The sequence below is a fragment of the Podarcis erhardii genome (assembly GCF_964252035.2).
Source record: "Podarcis erhardii genome assembly, chromosome: 3".
Lineage (NCBI taxonomy): Eukaryota > Metazoa > Chordata > Lepidosauria > Squamata > Lacertidae > Podarcis > Podarcis erhardii.
This window is the reverse complement of record NC_138507.1, coordinates 23,570,096-23,594,458: the sequence shown is the minus strand read 5'-3', so window position 1 is coordinate 23,594,458 and position 24,363 is coordinate 23,570,096. Positions and strand designations below refer to the sequence as shown.

General features: G+C 41.0%; 1 protein-coding gene across 4 annotated transcripts in view; it reads right to left on the bottom strand.

The window, feature by feature from the left end:
• Positions 1-24,363, bottom strand: part of CSMD1 (CUB and Sushi multiple domains 1) — a 956,661-nt gene that overhangs the window by 135,422 nt on the left and 796,876 nt on the right. For all 4 annotated transcript variants that reach the window (XM_081856635.1, XM_081856636.1, XM_081856637.1 and 1 more), the window contains 4 exons: positions 17,918-18,109; positions 14,577-14,715; positions 10,646-10,833; positions 5,171-5,365 (listed from right to left, as the gene is read on the bottom strand). In XM_081856635.1, the coding sequence (XP_081712761.1) occupies positions 5,171-5,365; positions 10,646-10,833; positions 14,577-14,715; positions 17,918-18,109 (714 nt within the window). The remainder of the gene's footprint in view (positions 1-5,170; positions 5,366-10,645; positions 10,834-14,576; positions 14,716-17,917; positions 18,110-24,363) is intronic.

The following is a 24,363-nucleotide window of genomic DNA, read 5'->3' as shown; positions in this document are numbered from 1 at the left end:
TTCATTCAAACAGCGGCATATCACTAAGTCGAGTTAAGAGAGAAGAGTTCCTTTATAGTTCATCCAACTCCAAATATTCCTGAGGAAACTGACATGGAGAGATCACTGGCTGAGAAGGCTTAAGCTGTTTTCAGAATGCCTTAAAACACGTTTTGTTTTCTTAATGTATATGACGGTTGTGTCTGGTGCCCTGGACTCCTTTAGGAGAGAATGTAAATTGAAATAATCATAATCATCTTGTGTAATACTAGCTAGAAGAAAGTAGCAGCGACAGGAGGAAAAGGCAAGGAATCAACTGATTGGTTTCACAATGGATGTATGCAACGAATGAGGTCCCATGAAGCTGTTTTGGGACTGGTGTTATTAAAGTTATTTATAATTGATTTAATAAATCAGGAATGAATACTGAAGAAGCCAACATGACAGAGGATACCAAGCAGACTGTGAACTTCTCGAAAAGTACATTTCAAAAGCATGGGCGTCTGGGCAACAGAATGGCAGATTAGATTCAATGTATATGTCTACTTTAAATGCAAAGTGATGCACTTGAAATAGACATATGCACGTTGATGGGGTATAAATTGGCTGTCACTACTCAAGGAAGAGATCTCGAGGTCACAGTGGAAAGCTTATTGAAAACATCAGCTCACTTTGCTGTGACAGTGAAAAGGAAAATTTGATGTTAGGATTATTATGAAAGAAACAAAAAATTAGATGGCAAGTATTACAGTGCTATTATATAAATGTATGGTGGACTCAGGTTAAGAATATGGTCTGTAGTTATGGTCACTCCATCTCAAAAAAGATACTGTATTGCTTTATTGTATTTCTGGAAAACCTATGGAACAGGGCAATCAAAATGATCAGCAGGTTAGAGAATTTTCTCTGCAGAGAAAACCTTAAAAGATCCAAGCTTTTTTCACTTTAGAAAAAAGAAGATGGCCAGGAGAAACACAGGAGATATTACTCTTTCCCAGGATGCAGTCACCCAGTGAAGCTGATTGACAGTAGGTTCAGAGCAAACAAAGTAATGTGTTTCTTCATATAATTCCTAATTAATTTACGGAATAAATTACCCCACAATGTAGTGATGATCACTAGTTTAGATGGCTTTTTCTTTTTTAAAAAAAGGATTAAACAAATATGTAGAGTACATTTAAATAAAAATTTCTGTCAATGACTATTAACCTTTATATTAAAAATGGAACTCCATATTCAGTATGCTTCTCATTGCCCACTAAGGTGAAAAAATTACATAGCTCAGTTCTGTGCAAACTCCACAGATGTCTCTGCCTGGTAAGTGCTGACAGCATGCAGCTCAAGGAGCATCTTGATGGTGGTCTGATGCAGAAATAATAACATTTTAGTAACATTTAACATAATAATAACTGCTGCTCCTTCTATTAATCTTCCTTCCCAACTGTGTGTTGGGTCCTGCACAGAACTTTGAAGTGAACTATGTTACAATCTTTTCTTCTTCTTTTTTGATGAGGACATTTTTGAGAAGGGAAAATGGATGGATAAATAGATTGAAATACCTGAAATCAACCAAGATGGTCCATTTATGGCCAAACTTGATGAGCCACTGGGAGATTTGTGACTGAATCTACCATGATTTCTGTTCAAACACAGACACTTATATATCTCCCTTGCCAAAAAAACAAACAAACAAACAAACAAACAAACAAACAAAACCAGCTTTGGGAGTAATTTAGATTAGGAATATATGGCACAGGGAGACTTAAACTGGAAGCCTATAAAATTTTACCTGAGGTTAACACCCATTTAATTTTATGTGATGTAAACAAAATGTGGTGTAAACAAAAATAGGATTGCACTGTTAAATGCCCACTTCTCCAGCTCTACTTCCCTGATCTGATTCAAACCATAGATCTGGCTTATGCAATGTAACAAACAGGCCCAAGGTTGTTCTGAATCACTGCTGCACAATCAACTTAATTGTACAAGTTAGTTCCATTCTGACGGCCCTGCAAAAATGATTTCCGAACTTGTATGGAACATATATCCTTGAGCAAATGTGAGGGTTTTAGCTTTGAAAGCAGAAAATGAGAGTATCCCTGGAGACTTGATATTACAGAAGCCTTTGTGTGCAGAGAAGCAAGTAACACACTGCTCTCAGATTTTCTTCCCTCAAATAGCACTAAGAAAATAAATAGTGATTTAGACCGAAATCCTCAACACATCCCTTCCCTAGTTACCGAGAAACATCCTTGAACATAACTGTGTGCAAGTCTGCAGTCTGTGTGCAGCACGATCGCTGTGGAACCGAGGTGCTAATTTGCCACTTCTCTGATGTACGCACATTTCACAGCTTCTCAACTGCAGCTTCGAAGAATGATATTCCCCATTCGAAAAACTCAGTGGTTTAAAGAAGACAGAAAGACACTTCTACCCACATGAGAAGCCTCCTCCCTCAACTTCTGCCAACTTCTCCTCCTCACGAGAGCTCAAGTGCCATATCTCATGCCAGAATGGCACGGTCCCTTGGCCCTCAAGAGTTACTTTGCAGGCGGAAAAGACTAGTTGCATGAACTGAGTTCCGGTTACTCTTCGTTGGATCCAAGACTATCTATCTATATTAGAGCTGGGCAAAGGAATAAAACCAGCCTTTTTTAAAAAAAAACACAACGATTTCAGGGATAGGTGAGAAAAAATGTGGCCTGACATTTTTCAGGGGAAGAACAACTTTCTTGTGTGGTGCTACAGGGTGATAGTGTGTGCATATAGCTGGAAATATGTATGCATTTTATAGCCCAATGGGATTCTGCTGCAATGTTTGCTTGAAACACAAAAATGGAGTTGTCAGCAATCAGATGAAAGATGTCCATTATTTGCCAAAGGCTGCATCTTTCTTGTAGCTGCCAAGACTTTTTCCTAGCAAGTAACTACATTCTCTTTAGATTTTTAAACCTGCATTCATATCCTGCTTTGAGACATAAAAGCTTTCAAGCTAAAATATAGGGAAAAGCAGTTATTCAAGAAATAGAAATCCAGCATACTGCCTTCAAAATAATTCTAAATATATTGCAATCCTGTAAGAACCACTTCTTCACTGGGGCCTGCTTCTAAGATGAAGGTGTACAGAATTCCAGCCTTAAGGTGCAATCCAAACTCCCCACTGCCTCCAGGGCTCCACAGAGAGGTGGAGCCCCTGCCACATCTGCAACCACATCGTTTCATTGGCTTCAGAAAGGGGGCGGGATTATATACAGTTGCCCACACCCTTCCTTGAAACACGCCTGTCTGTTCAGCAACCAGTGGGAGGACAGCTCAGCCCGAAGAGCTGAATAGAATGACATCTCCACTCAATCCAGCCCCTGAGACTGGTGGTGGAGGTAGTAGTTGGACTGCTCTGTCAATGTATTCTCTTGAGAAGTAATTAATGTTTCAATAGGCTTCAGTATCTGGTTTTTAACCTTTTATTATACACTCCATCAATCAAAAGCTTTAAACTAACCCCCGTCTCATGCAGTGAAATCATGAGCTAGACGTGAGGAATTATTTTCTGTTTTTAAACTATATTGATATTTACTACTTTAAAATGTACTGGGATACCATCATCATCATCATCATTGACATTCATCATCAGCAACAATACTGCATCACCATTGGCAAATACCTCTGGAGGAAAACTAATAATTTGGAGAAGTTTTGGTAAGTCTTTAGATAAATAAGAAATAACAGAGTGAGAGAGAGAGAAGATCTTTCACAATTTATTGATTTAAGACATCTGTCTTTTCCCTCGGTGCAACTAGCATATTTTAAGTTATTTAAATATAAAAACAATTAGTGCTTCACTTTCAATAAAACCCCATTAAGAACTCCATTCTGCCACAGAATGTCACTAAGGGCTCACCAACACTTCTGCTTGTTCCATGCCTAGAAAGCAGAGGCCCAAGAAGTTTTTCACTTCTTGTGTGTCAGAGTGGTTTTCCCTTTGCCCCACTGCATTCCCCCAGAAAACCCACACTTTAGCAATAAATCAGAACAAATCTGATGGATGTTTGCTCTGATTCAGCACTAAACCCAGGGGAAAGCAGTAGGTGGGCAGATGAAAGTCTTGATGAGCCCTAAGGCAAGAACAGCTTATCAGTGGGAGGCTGGCAGGGCCATCCGCCTGGCTTTACTAAATTAGAATTAGGTTCAACAGGATCTTCTTCATCTGCTAACTGAAGGAAGATTTAGGAACATAACATAGAAAGCTGCCTGCTATCACATAGGACTATTTGCTCATCTAGTCCCATATTGTTTACTCTGACTGAGAAAAGCCTTGTGGGATCTCAGGCAATAGTATTTCACTTCCATTCACTACCTGATTCTTTTAACTGGAGACACAAGGGATTGAACCTGGGATATTGCAGTGGGCACTCAACAGAGATGGGTTTGTGATAGGAATTTTGAGGTTTTAGATATATGGTGATGTTCATAAGTGTACCAACCAAGCACGTACATAGATCAGCACAGGAAGACCGACCTGAAACCATTTTGATTCCCAAACTGACCAAATGTTTTCCCTGCAAGGAGGGAGGGAGCTTTCCCACTGTCTCAGGAATTGAGTAATCAACATTTTAATGGGTGACAGACTATCAGGAAAGGCAATCAGATAACCTGGCAAACAGGAAAAACAATATTCAAATTTCTGTTTTATGTATGTATAATGTTTCTGGGGGTGGTCTTGATTTACAGGGTGGCAATTTTAAAAGTCTTTATAAGGCCTTGTGCGCCATTGTTCTGGGTTCCTCCTCCTTTCCTGCAAGTGAGGGGAGCAACAGATCAATAAAGATCAAGCTGCTTTGCTTCTCAATATTCTCTGGCTGGCCTGTTATTTTCTCCTATCAATAGGGAACCTACGTTAAGGACTCTGTATGGGCTCTTGGATACCCCATAAGGGAAAAGGGCAATTTTTGTTTACAACATGTTCCTCCCCCAAAACACACTCCAGCCTTTCCTTTCCTTATATCATCAGTAATGAGAACAGCAGTAAAAGTGAGCAGCAAGAGAAGGTAGGTTTTCTCCCCTCCCCACCCCTTCCTTCCCCCATTGGCCCATCACACTGGCTCATGTTGGCTAATAGCATGGCAGTGCACATGGGACTAGTTCTTCCAACCTGCAATTGCAGAGAGAAAGCACCCTCCGGTTCAGTACATACCATTGCAAGATGGCAACACTCTGTTCCATGCAGGTTTTCCATCCGCACCAATCACACAAGTGATAGTGGAAGGATCGATAATTTTGTAGCCCGAATCACACTGGTAAGTAATACTCGATCCGAGTTTAAAGTCTGCTCCAATTCTAGTTCCATTCATTATGTTGCCAGGGTCAAAACAAGCTTCCCGTGGTTTTTCTAATTACAAAGAGAAAGAGAGAGAAGGAGAATTAAGGCATTAGGGATGCCAGTCCACAAGCCCTCGTGGGATAAAATGTAAGACTCAAGCTGAGCTTTCGTGATAATCACTCTTCATTTGAGTACTGTTATCACTTCCAAATATATTAGAGAAGCAAAAACATGAAAGGGGAGGACAGCAGGGTAGACACCCCTATCTTTTCAGATAACAGTCAGTGAATGAATTAGAGCAGATCCACACCATACATTTGAAGCACACCCAGCCCACATTTGAAGCACATAACTTCCCGCAAAGAATCTTGGGAAGTGTAGTTTATTCAGGGGGCTGCGAATTGTAGCTCCCTGAGGATGAAACTACAGTCCCCAGGATTCTTTGAGGGAAGTCATGTGCTTTATACTTGTACTCTATACGCCTGTTTCTCCAACATACAAAGGGCCTCATGCTCTCTCAGAATATTGGTAACTAAGAGTGGCAAACAGCTGCAAGCCCGTAACTGGCCATGGATGAGTTAGGCTAAAGGGGGTGGGGGTGGGCATGTAATAAGGTTAAAGAATATTGGGAAATGATTTATAATAAGCTGGAAAAAAAATGTTTAAAACAACCTTCCCAAAAAGACCAGAGGCCTTTTTGTTAGGAAAAGTTCAGACAGAGGTTCCCGGGTGTCAGAAAAAATTATGTATGGATGCAACAATGGCGGGTCGAGTTTTCTTTTGTGTGGCCCCAGGTAAGGAGGACTGGCAACTTAAGATGACATAATATGCAGAACTAGCATGTTTAACATATATAATAAGAGAGGGAAAAGAACATATATTCAAAGAGTGGATTTTTTTGCTGAGTATATGGGAAATAATTGGACACAGCTGAAAACGCTGGCAGCATTAAGATAAATTCAACAGTGTAACTAATATTTGAGTGATGTAAAATTGGAAAACTGACCAAAATGGCTATAGTAAAATACGCAGGATTGATAGACAAGTAAAATGAACCACGGAAGTGGAAGGAGGGAAGTCTTTGGATACTGGTATTATGTATAATGTTTATTTTTAAATGTAAAAAGGAAAACTTAATAAAAATTATTGAGAGTGTGTGTGTGTATGTGTGTGTGTTAGGTTAAAGGGAACAACTTAGGACAGATGCCCATGATTGCTTCAGGGCAAAGGAGAAAGGAACTAAGCTCATCCATGTCTTTGGCCTTAAAGCTATCACAGAGGATGGAGTGCCTTGAACTATGGAAAGGAATGTGGTTTGCACATCTGGGAAATGGAAGGGGTGTGTGTCCTCTGTTGTTTGTTGACCCTTACTGTAGCAGGTTGAACAATGAATAAATTTATTAACTGGAATAAATACAGGCCTGCAGCAGGCTTTCTGTTAGTCCAAGAGAAGACAAAGGGAGTGGGAGTCTGTGTCCTGGGTCTAAGTATAAAATGCTTCCATATATAATCTGTTTAGTTAAGATATGCTTGGGGCTTTACTGGGCTAGTAAGAGTACTGGTCTAAGAGAAGGGAATCCTTTGCTTCTCTGAATGTGTAAATATGCTTATGCTTGCATGTGGAGAATCTGAAGTTTTGGGTAAAAAAAATGCTAATGTTCTGTAAATACAGAACTAAGAATGGTAATGTGTAACATTAAGGAACCAAGTGAGAAGTTCAACTCTAGCTGAAGAAATCTGTTATTCTTTATGTTGCCAGAGCAATTAAAGGCATAACGAATAAAGACACAGTCCAAGAAACATGGACCCCTTTTTTAAACTATGCCAATGGCCAAAATCAAAACCAACAACTCAACAATATCAGTGGAGGGGTTACGTCAAGTAATGTGTTTAAATATTGAAAGTATGTGTATTTCTAGAGACAATGGATATAACAAACATCATTAGCTGTACTGCTGGATAAGTGTTTAATAGCTGTATTAAAACCAATACAAATTTTGTTTTTGAAAAATCAGTTAAGTTACAAGAAAGCTGTTATAGGACTTAGTAGTTCAGTTAGAGCTGCTACTTTTTATACTGGACGGGACAATTAAAATATTTGATTGGCTGGGTATTTAAAATTCTATTGGCAATCATTGGCTCATAATTATAGGTCGATGTGCTGGCAAACGTAGAGATAATTCAAACTCCTGAAGAGAATCCTGACTGAAATTCGATACAAGGGCAGCCATAGCATAGCTGAGGCTGTGTGTGGTCGTTGTGGTATGGTGACAACAAACAAACAAACAAAACAGTATGGCAAATAACAATCCGAACAGGATGCACATTGAAGAGTCAAGAAAGCAGGCTGTGTGTATAAAGCACTAAAACAACTGAAAAATTGTGACCTATATAAATAATACAAATATGTATTTGCTTTTGGTGCATAATTTATTCCACTTCAACTAGTAATACGGGGGGGGGGGGATTATGAAGGGCACTGAAGCCCCACAGCTGGCATTTAAAAAGATTTAATTCCTTAAATTGTACCAGCATTTCAGAGCTGCTTATGTACTATGTTTAAAGAACATTTTACGGAGCCAGGGCACTTTGAAGCATAACTTAAAGAACAGGAGATATATCTTACAAAATGCTCAGGGTTCCAGCCACTCCAGTCCATTTTCCCTCTGCTTTCTCTCTACTCCCTGCCAAATATTCAGTGGTGTATGTTATATGCATGGACCTCAGGGAGCATGGCTGCCCATTTAATGTAGGCAGGGGGAGGGCTGTCCCTTGTAGCCTTGCAGTGCAACATCCTTTTAACATCCTTTCTATGCAGATAGCAGGAGCATGTGAACCCCTTTGAACAAATGAGCATTGTTTTAGAATGTTTATATAACTATATTGATAAAGCAGTTGTGGTACACATGATTCAACTGGGCTTTTCCGCCTTCTCTTTAATTACATCTGTCCTGTACATTTTGATACTATTTCCACAAAGAAACTAGAGCTGCTCTAAGAGAAAAGGGCTTGGGAATTCTAAGCACATATGCAAACCCAAGGAAAGAAAAACAGCTAATGAGACAAGAGAAATCTGCATGTTCACAGTATCTTTCCAGAAACAACCCAAAAGGTATTATGCAAATGCCTATCTCCTGATTGGCCGGGAACGTCTGTCTGATAAAGCAGAAATATTCTCATTTTATATAGCTTCGAGAAATAAACAACATGCATGCAAATTGGTCTTCAAATAATCTGCACCCGGAATGTAAGAAACTGTTATGTATTAAACAGATGTACATCATTTTCTCGTATTTAAATTGTACAAGTCATTTCTGTTTGAGAAGATCTTCCCTCAACAGCAGCTCTTGTTCTTTTTACTCGGCAGAAAAGCTGTTTAGGTATGCAAGAAACCAAGCAGGCAAACAGAAAGTAAGTGCATTCCTCAAATCATAAAACCTTTCCAGAACTGAGATTCTAATGTGCACACTCCCCACAAGAAAGATTCAGAATATAGCATAAGTGGTTGCTTCCAGTACTGCCAGTTTATGAATGGAAGGCTTCTTCCATTCCTAGAAGGGACTTGGGTCCAGCAGAGGCTCCTGCAAAAGGAAAAGGGGAGGCAATTTTGACTGCTCCCCCTGCGGTGTCCAATGCTAACTCTTCGGCCGTTCTGAAGGGTCCCTCAATCCTCCAAAACAGCTGTAAGTGGAAGAAAGAGAAAATGAGGAATCCCATTTCCCTCAGAACAACGTTCAAATGGAACCCAGAGGGCACATCTCGATCCAATGCTGTGGCATGGTACATTGGTCTCACTGCATCAATAAAACATATGCAGCATAAGAAGAGTTAGGGTTCTGCACAATATGTGTTATTTATCCACAAGGAACTTCTTTGAACCCTGCTGTTTGTGTAAGAAGGAAGCATGAGCATGCCTTACATATATATGCATGCATAACATATATACAGTGCTACGTCTACTTATGTTCCACCTCTGTGACGTTACATGAGAGTGCTGGAGGTGAAATAGTTAAACAGGTTACCCAATCAGCACCCGGGGGGTGGAGTCAGAGGGAGTATAAAACCAGCTCTGGGAGGGGCGAAGGGAGGAGTTCGTTGGGAGTTGGGTGGCTGGTTGGAGTGGGAGTGAATTGGGATAGAGTTTGTGGGTAGGTTGAGTTAGTATAGCGAAATAAGCTGAGTCAGGAATAGTTAGGGGCAAGGCAGACAAGTAAATATCTGAGAGGTGGTTTAGTGAGTGAGAGCAGGTAGCAGAAGTTATAGGTCTGGATAGGCACCCCATGATTGTAATTGACCAATACCGTTTATGAAACCACACGCTTGTTAAACTGCAATAAACAAACAAAAGTTTGTGTTCCAATTTAACCCTGACTGGACTCAGTATTGTACCAGGTAGGGCCTGGGTGGTGGCAGGGAGAAATAAAGTGGTGGCACAGGGATCAATAGACAGTGAAAAGTCCGGGGACCTGGTGTGATCGCCACAACATTCGGTTACGTATCCTTTGGGATACATACGCGGCAAACCCAGAAGTATTTTTCCGGGTTTCACTGCACGTGCATGCACAGAAGCGCTCTACACGCTGTGCGCATGCACATTAGTGCTAAACCGTGCAAATGCGCAGAAGCGGAATCTCCAGATACGCACACCTCGGGATCTGACTAGAGCTCTGGAACGAATCCCGGATGCACCACTGTATATCCCATATAATCCCCTTGAAGAAGAATACCTGAAAATTCAGTGTAGCTTGGAGGCAAACAATGACGTATCAGGATGCAGAAGACTGGCTGGGTTTTCCATTGGAAACAATGGCAAACAAAAATGAACTGTAACTACAGAAATGTATGAACCAGTTGCAAATTAGCCACTAAACAAATGGAGTAAATAATGTATGAATAAATAAATAAATATATATAAAAAATAACTGGACAAAAAAATGGCTTCCACATCTATATACAGCATGGCTCTAAAAACGGCATTCAAATGTTTTGGGAGCAGGGAGTTGTCTAAAAAAGAGCTTTCCATCACAAATGAATGACCTCATGGCTTTTTTGTAGCCTATGTAAATGCCTTTCCTACAAGAGCTTACAAGATAAAATCAGTTCAGCAGATATGATTATAATGATGTTGGTTCTTTTTGTGATCATAGCCACGTTGATGATATACACCATACCTGAGAGAGTAACACCATCAATATACTTCAGCTATACTTGATTACGAATCTGTATCTAATTTTCACAAACTTTGTCAGAAACTTATGCATGATCCCTCACGACATGTCAAGTATAACTAGATGGGCGGAAATCTTGTGTTTACATTTTATGTGATGATACATATTTTGTTAAATTTACCTTTATATTCAATGGCAAATCCTGACATGCCAACGGAAGCATCACTACGAAATGCCAGAAATAGGTTATTACCACTGCTTTCTATTCTTTCAGGTGCCTGCGAGCCTTGAAAACTGCCAATTAGAGGGCTGTTGGAATCTTCTCCTTCATAAATATGCAAAAAATCATAACTGGGTTCCATGTTGAAACTGAAATAGAGAAGCAAGAAATAAATGTCTCTGTTGTTGTTGTTGTTGCTTAAAAAAAAGATAATGGCATCAACATTCCAACTCTACTTCTAAGATTTGTGGTGCACTTTTATAAAGGATTTCTCTCTCCCACATTCTAAAGTATGAACAAATGGTGAAGTCTAACTTATTATACTGCAATTTATTTCAGAATGCCACACTGTTATTTTGTTCACACTCCCCCCACCATTCCTTATTAATACTTATTAGAGAATGTTTTGGCCCTCAAGTGTTTTCTGGATAGGCACAAGAAGGTAAAGGTAAAGGGACCCCTGACCGTTAGGTCCAGTTGTGACCGACTCTGGGGTTGCGGTGATCATCTCGCTTTACTGGCCAAGGGAGCCGGCATACAGCTTCCGGGTCATGTGGCCAGCATGACTAAGACGCTTCTGGCGAACCAGAGCAGCGCACGGAAACGCTGTTTACCTTCCTGCCAGAGCAGTACCTATTTTTCTACTTGAACTTGACATGCTTTCGAACTGCTAGGTTGGCAGGAGCAGGGACCGAGCAACAGGAGGTCACCCCGTCAACTAAAATTCTATATATGCCAACCCAAGCTGCATTTTCATGGGGAAGAATCTGGCATGGAGCCCTTTGCCTCTATATATTTTGCCTGTTCCTTAGATTCCAGTGGCTTAAGGGTGTTTCCTACGTCTTCACAAGTCTTCTCAGAACTCTTTGGGTTCCGTTGATGTTTCATTTGAGGATGATAATGTCACTATCTACTTTAACAGTAGCTTAACTGGAACTATTAACTGATCCCTTGAAAGCAGTTTTAACTAAAGTAATTGGAACTTCTTTTGTAACTCCTTCAAAGTTTAGTAGCTTAAATTACATTTTTTTTGCATTTATCACCATTCTGTGTCTCTCTGCCATATCCACATACCTACCTACCTATTACTAAACAGGTCCAATAGAATTGTTTACTGGAGTTTAGGGAATCAAGACATTTACTTTACTCAAAAAATTGTGCAAATTAATCTGTATGAGATGAACTTTAAAGGGAAATTAAGACGTTGATCCCAGCACATACCTGGGAGTGCTCAAATCAGGTTTTTAAAATGCAAAACCCACATAGGTCTTCACGAATGCCAGGCTGAATTGCTAAAATACCCCAGCAATGAGCAAACAAAGTTATCTGCTGGGCTGTAAAACTGCCACCTGAGTCTCACAATGCCCCGAAACAAAGTTATGGCATCCTGCAGCATTGTTACAAGGGTGGTATTTTGAAGGAAAATGGCGATAACTGGATTATTAAGAAGAGACTGTGACAACTTGTAGCTGTAGCAAAATTACACCACTTTCTTCCATAAGTCGTAACATTACTATTATCATTCCCACCCCTGATCACTGTAATGGTACCCATTATTATGGCCTGCAAATGTTGTTGTGGAAGTAGAGGGGCATTTCTGGCTCAGTACCAGAATAGCTTGAGAGAGGGAAAAAACTACAAACTAAGCATAGTCCTAACAACAAGGAATAGAAACAGGAGCCCAACACTTTTACGGTAATTGTGATTCCACCCATATTTTTCTTAATTGACTGATTTGGTATTTTGGGGAGACTCTCCCCAAAGAGCATGGTGCAGGGAGATGCCATACGAAGGCAAGATTCAGTAGAAATTATGAGCAGAATTATCTTCTCTGGAATGCTCCTGATCTCATCTAACATTTGGGGTAATATAGTTGTAGCACCAAAAAGGAAATAAAAAGCAGAAAACCCAAAAATGGTGAAAGCCAATATTTATGGTAAAAAGATGCTAGAGTTTGGAAAATATAAAGCAGTCTTTGAGGAAGTAGAGATGAATTTCTCCTGATTTTTTACTTGTATCGAAATATATTTTAAAATGTTGTCTCTCCCCCCCCCCCCCAATTTGCACTTGGTGGGGGTTATACTTTTTCTGTTGCTTTGAGTAAACTAGTACAGTAATATAGATACTCAACACCTTTAGCATGCGGTGATCATATCCCACATTCACTTTAATTAATTCTTATACCCGGTTAATGAAATTTTCATAGAAGGGGGAAGGGAGGAGTGCCACAGAACAATCAATTTCCTTATGTGTATGGAGTGCTGGTTAGAAGAAAGAAATGTACCTTTCTGTAGCTCTTCAGGATCAAATATGACACACACACCTCCCAATTTAAGAAGGCTGCAGTCAGTCAAGAGTTCTCACACTGATTTCAAGAGGAGATGGACTAAATCACAGATGTACTAATACTGCCCTGTATTAGCAGTAGCAAACCACATTTTGTATCCTTCCAAAATGGTGTGCTAGCGGCTCAATTGAAAAATTAAATCACTGCATTGGACGTCCTCACTGTTCTACGGCTTTCACAGTACGGAAGCCCTGTGCAATACTTATTTCCACTTTCTCTGTCAATATATGGATGGTGACATTGTCCTGAAGAAGAAGTATACAGATATCCCCAGAATACCTTGCGGCATACGTACCAACAGTTTGGGAAGCTCTGTTCTAAGTGCACCTTAAAAAGGATTTACTTGGCAGATGACACTAAGCTCTGATACACAAGTTGTGTATTTAGCACTATTAAAGCAAATATATGAAAGTTTTCACCCACCATACCATAAATCTAACTGTATAAATATACTGCTATAAAGTTACACTGTCTGTGACTAACTAGGAAGGAGACCTCAGGAGGCTCAGTGAAAATGTCAAGTCATTGTACAGTGGTACTAAAAAAGCAAATGTCATGTTAGAGATTATTAGAAAAGGGACCGAACATGGAGCGCAAATACTCATGATGTCTTTATAAATCTATTGCGCAAAGCATTCATAATATTGTGTATTATTCTGTGTATGGCCCTGTCTCAAAAAGAGAGAAAGGGGAAACCAAAATAATTAAGGGCACATTCTTTATCAGGAAATACACCAGGACTTTTTTGTATGGGGGGGGGGGGAGAAGCAATGATAAAATTTTATAAGATTGGGGGGGGGGAAATGTGAAGAGCTTACGCAGAGAGAAAATGTTGCCCCTCTTTAGAACTTGGGCAATCCAACAACGTTGTCTGGTAGTAGCTTCGGGACGGACAAAATAAAGTAGTTCATCACACAATGCATAATTAAATTATAGAACATACTGCTGCATGATGCCATGATGGACATTATCTTAGTGGATAGCTTAGTTTATCAGCAACTATTAAGGGGAACCTTTTCTCCTCTGAATACCAGCTACTAGGGGAACCAGCAGAGAATGCAGGTGAGTTTAATAAAACCTAGTTTCCAGCCCTTACCTCCTCTCCCTCTCCATTTTAGTCAAACCATGGTCCCCTGTGGCCTTCTAAGGATAGTAGCTAAGAGAGCCATCACAAAAAAGTAAAGCAGCAAGGCCCCCTCCAGCACCCCTGTAATTTTAGCATTGGGACTCATAGAATCGAAGAGTTAGAAGGGACCCTAAGGGTCATCTAGACTCAGGAGCTTTGATACCCTTCTGGCAGGCATTTGCTCACTGTTGGAAGCAAAACTAGATGCCCCCCACAGAGCTTCTCTTAAGTTCTTATTTGCTTCTACATCTTCCTGTAGCACCGACACAGAATGTTCTAAATGAAGGCTGTAAGGCATTGCTTGGGGGGGAAAGTAATTAGAAATGCTATGAAGTGATAAATGATGTGATTTTTTGAATGTGACATTTAAATAAATACATGCTGTAAAAAATAAAAAAGCATGGCTCTAGAAATGGTACCTTTTGAATATCAAGGCAATGACAAAATCAGGGTTTACTTTTATTCTCCAGTCACATTCCTTCCCAGGAGGATACGGCTGCGGGTAGTTTGGTGATAAAATAACACCTGCTGGGCCTGTGAGGTTTCCACCACATGCAGCTGTCACAGAACACAGAGGAGAGGAAAGCAAAATTGATCACAATGGTCACACTAAGCACTGGCAATTGTCAAAGTAAGTTGAGACCTTATACATTTGATTATTTCTTTCTAGCATCTTATTTTTTAGCTAATTGCTATTCAATAATCCAAGAGCAAGAAGAACTAAGAACATATAGGAATGTGTGTGTTTGCAACGTGTTTCCGTATGCATGCATGTGCTATGTGCATACAGTATATCACTATCCAATACTACCCTTCCCTTCCCCCAGATATGTACACCATGTGCAAGTCAAAACAGTATAACAGGGACAAAGATTCTAGCCTAGTCCACTATTGGACTAGGTTTTGCAAGGTACACACTGTTAGAAGTTGTTGTTGTTGTTGTTTTAAAAAGTTAAATGCTCTCTGCATGTATGAAGCATCTACCACCTTATTCTGATACAAGAGGGGTAGCCAACCCACAAACCATAGGCTGGCTATGGCCCACCGAGCCACAGAAAGTGGCCCGTAAAGCCACAGGAAGTGGCCCGCCAGCCCCCACAGCTTTATCCCCCGTTCTCAGTACTGTGGTTCTCAGGACTTCAATTGAGAGATAAAGCCCTCTGCTTGTTCAGTAGAGATCACTACCTAAAGGTCAGCCAGAGGGCTTCATTTCCCAATCCTAGCGCTGACCACCACCCTGCTAAAATTAGGAGATAATGAGCTATGTCTGCTATTTAGAGATAAAAAGTAAAAGGTAGCATCCTCAACACTGGGGAGGATTGCAAACACTGCCTTGCTCTCTCCACAGCTACAGAGGAACTGTGTGCAGGACTGCAGCCAAAATCTGCCATTATAATACCGTAGAGATGAAACACAACAAAGCAAATAACAACAAAGCATTAATAAATCAGCTGCAAAATAATAGGAGAAAGATAAGATAAGACAGAAGCAGCAACATGGTCATTTCACATCCAGGTTCCTAAAACCTGATGGAAGAGAAAGGAACATCTGTAAAATATGTCACGTATCAGGAGCAGGGGTTGGGGTTGGGGTAGCAAAGACGTATGAAAGGAGAGATTTTGCTTATTAAAGTAGGTCAAAGTATGACAAACTGTTAAGGCCTTTGAAGTGTGACAAGTACGGATATATAGCAAAGGTATTCGAGATTTATTTAAAATTGCATCCTGGTCTAACCAGGAATTCTTCTCTGGGAAGTGAATTCCCTTATTTGGGTTCCAGGAACGAAAACGTCGTATTTTGGGTAAGTGCAAAACATCCCCAAACCATAGACACACAATCCTATGTAAGGAAGGCTCTTGAGAAGGTATTAATAATGTGTCTGGCTAGTCCTCTAACAAATTCCTTCAGCAGTGCAGAGCTTCTGCATAAAGAAACATTCAAAATTGAGGATTTGTCTATATTCTCGTCTGTCTTTCTTTAGACAAAAGAATGCCAATAAAATCACTTTACTTGATTAAAAAAAGATGCCTCCCAATCCAAGTATCCAGGCAGACACTAACAGGAAAAAAACAATTCTGTGCTGGCAGGTAGGCAACTAAATCTGCAATCATGCACTTAAAATTAGGGGTCTTGTTAACAGTGGTACTGAACACCTATAATTCTCATTGTAGTAACAATAGTAATCAGCCCAGGCGGCTATTTTGTTTAAAAATAGATCACGCTAACAAAATAGCTCTTTTGTAAGTTATTACTCTAGTGAAGACTCAAAATTTTCCCACATCTTCTGATGACTCAGCCTGAGGTAAAATACAGAGCTGCTCTCAGAGAAGTTATAAAATGTGAACGCAGCAAAAAAGTGAAATAAAAAATTAAACAAACATGAATGTCTGTTTGACAACAGTCAGAATGCTAAAAAGAAGAGCTATTAAATCTCAGCTACCCTAGTATACAAGAGTAATTCTTTGTGAGTATTTTAAATGTTCTATTTTATCCTGCCTTTATAGAACCTTTGAGGCTTGAAGTACTGCTATGTTTAGTATAATGAACATTTTAAACTGCATAATCCTCAAGGTCATCCTTCTTAGTAAAATACACTTATGGTACTTCGCCATAATGACTCTCCTAAATGAACTATTTGCATCAAAAACAAACAACAAACAAAGGAAAACTAAATAGGCTAATCAGTCGGCTTTACATCCCTTGTCTAAAGGTTGAACTAGAGATGACATTGCTTCTACTGGCTCCAATGGCTTTTTCCCTTGAAATGCAAATAGCAGCTTCAGAGAGTGATGACAGAGAGAGAAAGAATACATTCTGTCTCCAGGCCCACAGTCCTGTGGCTTTCCTTTGGCTGCTATTTAAGTAACAGAAATGTGAGTGTTAATTACATTCACACCGCTAACTTCACATCTCTTTGGCTCTAAGTATTACTTCTTCCTGATACACTAGCAAGTCTGGCCTTTCCTCTTCATTTCTACAACCGAAAATTTAGTTCGCACTCAAGATTAAGTAGAAGGGGGCTGCTATGTTAGCATTTCAGTGGGGGTGGGGGGAGGCTGCTGCTTGGAGGGGCAAAGGAACAGAGAGGTCAGCATGGTGTAAACAAACCAGCAGGATTGCTGGATTGGCTCCGCTAGTGCTTTTGCACCGCGTTGACCTCCCTGATTCCAGGTTCCTCCCTTTCCTAGTAAGGAGGTACAGTGACTCCACCCCACCTGACAAGCCACGTCTGTGATTAAGGCAAACCAAATTGCTGCTCCTAGGGGTTATAAAGTGAATTTCCAACAGTTCGCCATGACAAAGCTCCTGCTTTTTCAAACTACCCAGCAAAACTGTGAAACTCCTTCAAGTATGTTTCTCACAGAAAATGGTCCAAGGTTGAACTCATCCTATTCAGGATTCATAGAAGAGGTAGATGATTTGGAATACCATGCAAAGGCAGAACATTACGGTTGTTTTTTTTCCAGCTAGTTATCTGTTTGGGTAGTACCACATGGCACATGCGCTAATGTTATAGCGCATGGGAACAATTACATTACAAACAGCGGTGAAAGTTTATCTCGATCCAGGCCACAGAAGATTAACAATTGGGCCCAAGTGTTTAAGGACACAAAAAGTCATCTATTTTCAGTCTAAGCCACCACAGCCACGACTGCTGCATTAAGTGTTACACCACCCTGAATGACCCAGTATGAATATCAGAATGCAGTGGTATCTTAGATTAAAACCTTAAAAAGAACCTAACATTCCATCTCAATACCTATACATGTAGGTGCATCAGGTTGCCAAAAGAACCGATTATTCAGCTGCACACAAGTAATTTTATCCTGCCCTTGGAGCTGATACCCTGGGTCGCACTGGAAGGTGATGGCATCCCCAGGTTCTCTGCTGTCTCCATATCTGCTGCCATTCTGAGGAGTTCCAGGATCATTACAGGTTGATGCAACTGACGCTGCAAATAAAAATAAGAAAAACCAAAGTTTCAGATACATATTATGAATATTTCAAAGCCTTGCATTTCACTACATGTTTTGTAACAGAAACATTTCTTTGTTATTTGTGTGTTATGTCAGGAAAGTTGTGTATATGACTGCTTCTGTAGGAAATTGCCCACTGTGATGGATCATGTTCCAATTTCCTTCCAATTTCCTATGGGAAGGGTAATGATGGCAGGTTAGAAAATAACATTAGGGTTTACATTTTCTGTACAACTAGCCTACCAAAATCATTCTTATTCCCTTTAATACTTCAGCTGTCAGTCATCTAAACTTCACCACCATTTCTCGGAATAGAACAAACAGAATAATACACCTAATGTTCTTTGGTTTTATGAATGTATTAAAGAAGAAAATATACCCAAAGTAAAAAATACAACCAAAGGACATTTCAAAATTCATTCATTCATTTATTAATCACATGGAAATTAAATCATTTTGCTGGGAATATTGCATACCATGACTTCAATTTAAGTCAAAATCTGAAACACAGATTTTAATACTTGCATCCAAATTTCCCAATAATAGGAATGGTTATACGTACAGTTACCCAAACATGCTTACAAGCTCTCTTCAGATTTTCCTGGTCAATGTGGAAGGTCGGGGGGGGGGGGGAGGGAAAGGTCTGAAGAGAGAATCAGGAGCCAACAAAAGTCACTAAGTCACAGTGATATTTCTCTTGTATATCAAAAGCCTTCTGTGGATAAAATGAACTTTGGTGTCTGTAGAACGCAAAATCTGTATCCAAATCACCTCTGAGTATTTTACCTGCTAGATATGTTTATTCCCCCTCCCTTTTCTAAACTGACTATTTTCAAATCAGACAGAAAGTTGTTAATGCATGTTATTATTATTAATACTAATAAAATAAAAGAAATAATGTAGCAACAATATTCAAGCATAGTTAAAGAAAAGTTCTCTACCACAAGCTTCATAAACTATCATGTAACTAGTCACTAGAAATGAGTGATTCAATTGAACATGTTAGCCAAGAGCAGATCCCCTCTCCCTTTGAAGTACCAAGAATTATTACTCTTGGGCTGAACTGAAAAAATGAGGATGGTGGCATCCCTAACTACGGCTTCTCTCAAGGCTCAGTCACTGTACCATCCCTGTCAGATGCCTGGGGAAATGGGTCAGAATTTCCCCAGCTGGCTAAAATAGTGGTGATACTGCAGAGAATAACTGGGCTATGAATAAAAAGGTAGCAGGAAGACTAGAACAGGGACTCTTTAATATCATATTCCCAGCAATCCAAATAATGGAAACGTAACTGGTTTGGAGTTCAGTTGCCGAATGAGCACAGACAATCCTTTATTTCCCCAGCAGGGCTTAGAGCTGCTGCAAACATTATGTCACCATAGGGAGAGGCATTCCTTCACTGAATTCCCATCATGTGGCCCTGCTCATCTATTTGAATTCACCACATAAGTCGGAGAGATAACATCACTAAGTCTTCTTGCCATAGCAAGTCACTGTCATTGGCATGGATTGCGCAAAAATAAATTCACAACATGATGGTTCTGATACTCATACTTAGTCTTGGTCTTGGTCTGTTGGTGCAGACTCCTCCAGCCAGCACCACATGGAGTTCTCCTCACTTCCTCATTCTTGTTCTCAGAACACATTGCCCCCCCCCCAAAAAAAACCCCTCTGTGCCACATCATGCCCACACTGCCCTGGTAAACTCTCCTCAGTTACTTGTAGGGTCTTTTTATCTTGTAGATGGCTTAATGGCAGGGCCATCACTTCCCTATGTCCTTTTGTCTAGCGGAAAATAAGCTCAGACTGTCAGCTATGATTAAACCCCAGCACTCAAAAATCTAGAGGGGGAAATTGGCACCCACTGATCTTGGGGGGGGGGGGTCCTCTTCCCCCACTAACTCGTAAGAATATCCTTAAATGTAATGAGTGCTTTCTTACTTCTCTGTTCAGATTGTAGGGTATTAAGTACCTACTGTAGGCATTTCACAGTTCATTACAAACTCACCAACATATTCCTCCATGATTGCCATTATCCTATAAAGGTAAAGGTAAAGGTACCCCTGACCATCAGCTCCAGTCGTGACCGACTCTAGGGTTGTGCGCTCATCTCGCTCAAGAGGCCGGGAGCCGGCGCTTGTCCGCAGACAGCTTCTGGGTTACGTGGCCAGCGTGACTAAGCCGCTCCTGGCGAACCAGTGCAGCACACGGAAACGCCGTTTACCTTCCCGCCGGAGAGCGGTCCCTATTTATCTACTTGCACTGTGAGGTGCTTTCGAACTGCTAGGTTGACAGGAGCTGGGACCGAACAACGGGAGCTCACCCCGTCGCGGGGATTCGAACCGCCGACCTTCTGATTGGCAAGTCCTAGGCTCTGTGGTTTAACCCACAGTGCCACCCGCGTCCCCCATTATCCTATAGTAATGGCATATATGGTATCTGAAGAAGTGTGCATGCACACGAAAGCTTATACCCAGATCAAACTTAGTTGGTCTCTAAGGTGCGTCAGACCAACACGACTACCTACCTGAATCTATTATCCTATAGTATTAGGGCAGTTGCCATGTTCAGTCATCAGAGTGAGAGTTAATGCTAAACTTTCAGGTGTTAACACAACAAAAGTGGCAGAGCACTTCCTTTGCATACAAAAAAGCCCTGGTCAAATCCGGGGCATCTCTTGGGGAAACCCCATGTCTGAAACCATAGAGAGCAACAGATTACATACATGTAATTTGTACTTTAGTTCACAGAGACCTTGGAAAGGGAGGCTTTCCCTTCCATCCTGCCACAACTGAAATGCTAATACAAATGAGGCTACTCAAGAGGGAATACTAATACTACTTTCATTCAAAACAAATGCCATTCACAGAAAAAATCATTTTGAAAATATCTCACAGCGGCCTGGCAAGAGCACACAGCATAGCCTGCCACAGTCATGATCCACGTCCCTACATCTCGTCAAGCAGTCAGCGGGAATCCAACAAGGCAGACGCAGAGACAGATGCTGCTGCTGAAACAGTCTTTTTGCCAGACTATGTCCTGTGGCTCTTGAAACTGACAAATGTGCTCAATGTGCAGCCAGTGATGCTTAAGATCATCCTAGAGGAGCGAGGAGAGGCAGCAACATACTCAGCGACAGCAGTGGCTGGCTCCCAAATTGCTAATCCAATCAAAAGAATTTGTTAATTTGCTTTGTTTACCCTTTTCGCTCAGCTTCCATGTCCCTTAATGAATGTCTTTAAGTAGGAACATGGCTCTCTTTCTGACCAGTTGGTTAGCTGATATGATCATTATCATCTGAAGCCCCATTCCCCCAGGTGGGCTGCACACTTCTGCCTACTCTTCTTATCAAGCTTCACATTATAGTGCCTGGTGATAATGTTGCCATTATAAGATCTGGGCCATTACAGACTCTTGAGCAGGTGTAGCACTTCTCTTCTGATGACTATTAAGTGATGTGTGGTTATGGGCCATCCCAATCTCTGCCGAGCGGTGCAGGATTCCAGGGGTCTTGGCACTTAACCAGGGTTCGTGTTTGGAATGAGACATACATAGTGGAGACCGTAGTGTCTTTAAGATATATAGTTTTATTTACACATGTGCACACCCAAGCCATTATGGAAGAAGTGCAGAACCTTATACCCTATGAGTGTCTGCTGTTGCTTCGCCCATAGCTTCAGCAAGATTGAGTCCAGAGTGGTAACCAGCCCATGTCCCTGGTCTTCCACTTCCTTCATGCTCTTTCCAAAAAGCTCCTGCAAAAAGACACTATATTCATGGGGTGACATCACACCCCCTGTAACCCTGGCGACCTCCCCCTCCCTACTATTTTGTCCCTGCCCACTACTCAGGGCCAGGGGAAGGACAGCATTTGTAGTGTCAATTCCTCTAAATGACCTGGTCTTGTGTGTATTTTTACACTGTTAATTTCAATGTCTGTTACCTTCCTTCTCTAAACACTGATTTAAAACCCAACACCCAGGAATCTAGGGGGAGGCAGGGCACCCAGAAACCTGGAGAAAGCAGGGAATCTACAAATCAATAACAGTATTTTGGCATATAGGTGCTAACCAAAGATATAGTAAGTAAACCATTGGGCTCTTGATCTGAGGTAGCGAGTATTTATTGATTGCATTTATATTAACAGGCACAGATACAACTGAAAACATAAAAATAGAGAATGAGAAGCAGAGAGCAGACTGGCTGGGTTCATAATGTAGTTATTGTGTCTCTACATGAGTGGGAAGCACCTGCTGTCCTCAGAGGAAGTAGTGTTGCTATTCTTCTAGAAGCCAACCCTGGATTAATGGATTCACAGCAACTCCTGGTCAGTAGTCCATACCTTTTTTTAGGTAAGGTACTGGAGAAAGTCATGGCACAGCAGTTGCAGGCATTCCTGGAGAGTACTGATTATCTAGACTGAAAGGAACTAGCCAGGGATATAAATTAAGAACAACCTAGTGTGGGGAGCTACAGAGAGCACCAACGGACAAGGTGTGTTAAGCAGATATGCAAGTTCAGCAGCAGGACAAGGAGGTCAGGGCATACCACTCTGCCCCTCGTTTCCATGATCTAAAGAAAACCTCAAACCCCCAATTAAGTAAATTAAACTACAGCATTTACTGACATGTTCTGCATTTTGTATATTTGCATTTCCAGCGCGCTGTATTTCGATGTTTTGAATGTTTACTGTAAGCTGCTTTGGGCCCAGCTCATTGTGGAAAAGCAGCATACTGTATATAAGTAAACTCAATCAATCCAAAACAATGGTGCAGGTAGAATTCCAGTAGGGATGTGGAGACTCCCCTGCGTTTCACACTGTCTGTCACATGTACAGCTATCTACCTGTTGAATAGATTTCTGATGTGCAATAAGCTCCAGGTTCTCTGGAAACAAGTATTTTCCCCCATTAGGTCAAGATGGCAGACTTGGAAAAGCTAATAGGAATAGGGAGGTTGACGATTGAGATCTAGATATACCTCACTTCCAGGATAATAACTCCTTGCTGTCAGGGAGAATGAAGGACGAGGGCGAAAAAACATTGTTCTGAGGATTCTTGGGGTGGGGTGGGGATGAACAGTTATCCTACCATGCTAATGATACTTCCCCGGAGGCTGGAGGGATCCTGGTAGTGGGTGATTACTGACTGACTGGTTGGTCTCCAGCTCTAGGCACAGCACACAAGGACATCATCAATCTTCTGGCCTGGCAGTTGCACTGACAGTAGTCCTGGTTGACTAACCACCCACCAAGGCTGTTAGGAGCAGTTTCACACGACTGATTGTGTTAAGACTTGCCTGCAGCCTTCAATAGTACAGCTCATTAACTGCTCCCAACTCCACGGACCTAACACAATTCATGGGACTGCTCCAGCTTGGTTCTGATTCTTTCTAGAACGGTTTAGGCGTATCAAGCGTTTAGTGCTCAGCCAACAAAGGCAATCTATCTAAGCCAACAGCTAACCACTTTAACACCAGGGAGGGTTAACTGAAATAAAGCAGATTTAAATCATCAAGAAACAGGTCATTTTAGACCAAGTTTCCCACTGATACTTCAGACAAGTTTTGCATCTCTCTGATTTTTCATGCTTCCTTCTGTTTTCTTTTACCTATACAGGGGATGTTTTATAATATTTCCATATCAGATCTCTCTTACAAATTGGACCCATAATGGTTTGTGTAGTTAAGGATGGGAATGTAGGAACATGCATACTGAATACTGTTGCTCCGTTCTGCTTTACTCTATCTCAGCTCTACCCTCACAAAAATGAAAGTACGGGAGGAAATCACAATAACTGATAGGCAGACGTAAGGTCTCATGGAAGTATTCCATTAATGAGACCTAACAATGCAAGGATTTCTGCTTGCTCAACTGGGTTTTAGTTTTTTTTTACACCTCTCTTCTCTCCAGGCACACCCTGCCTGCTCCCCAAATCTGCTGCAGATTTTATTCAGATTTAGTGGGTGTGCAGGGTGAGAAGTAGGTGGAGAAATCTGTGCAGTGACAATTTATTTAAAAGTAACACTTTGAAGAAGAAACTTATGCATCTGAGGAAGGAGAGGGGAGGGCAAAACATTTATGCTACAGCGTAAAGAAAAATAGTATATGAGTCAACTTTAAGGTGTTCCAAAAGAAATGGATAAGTTTGCTTTCATTTCTTTTTAAGTATTGGAACATCACTGCTGTGAGTCCCTCCTTGCCTTGCAGGTCTTTTCCCACCTGGCCAGGG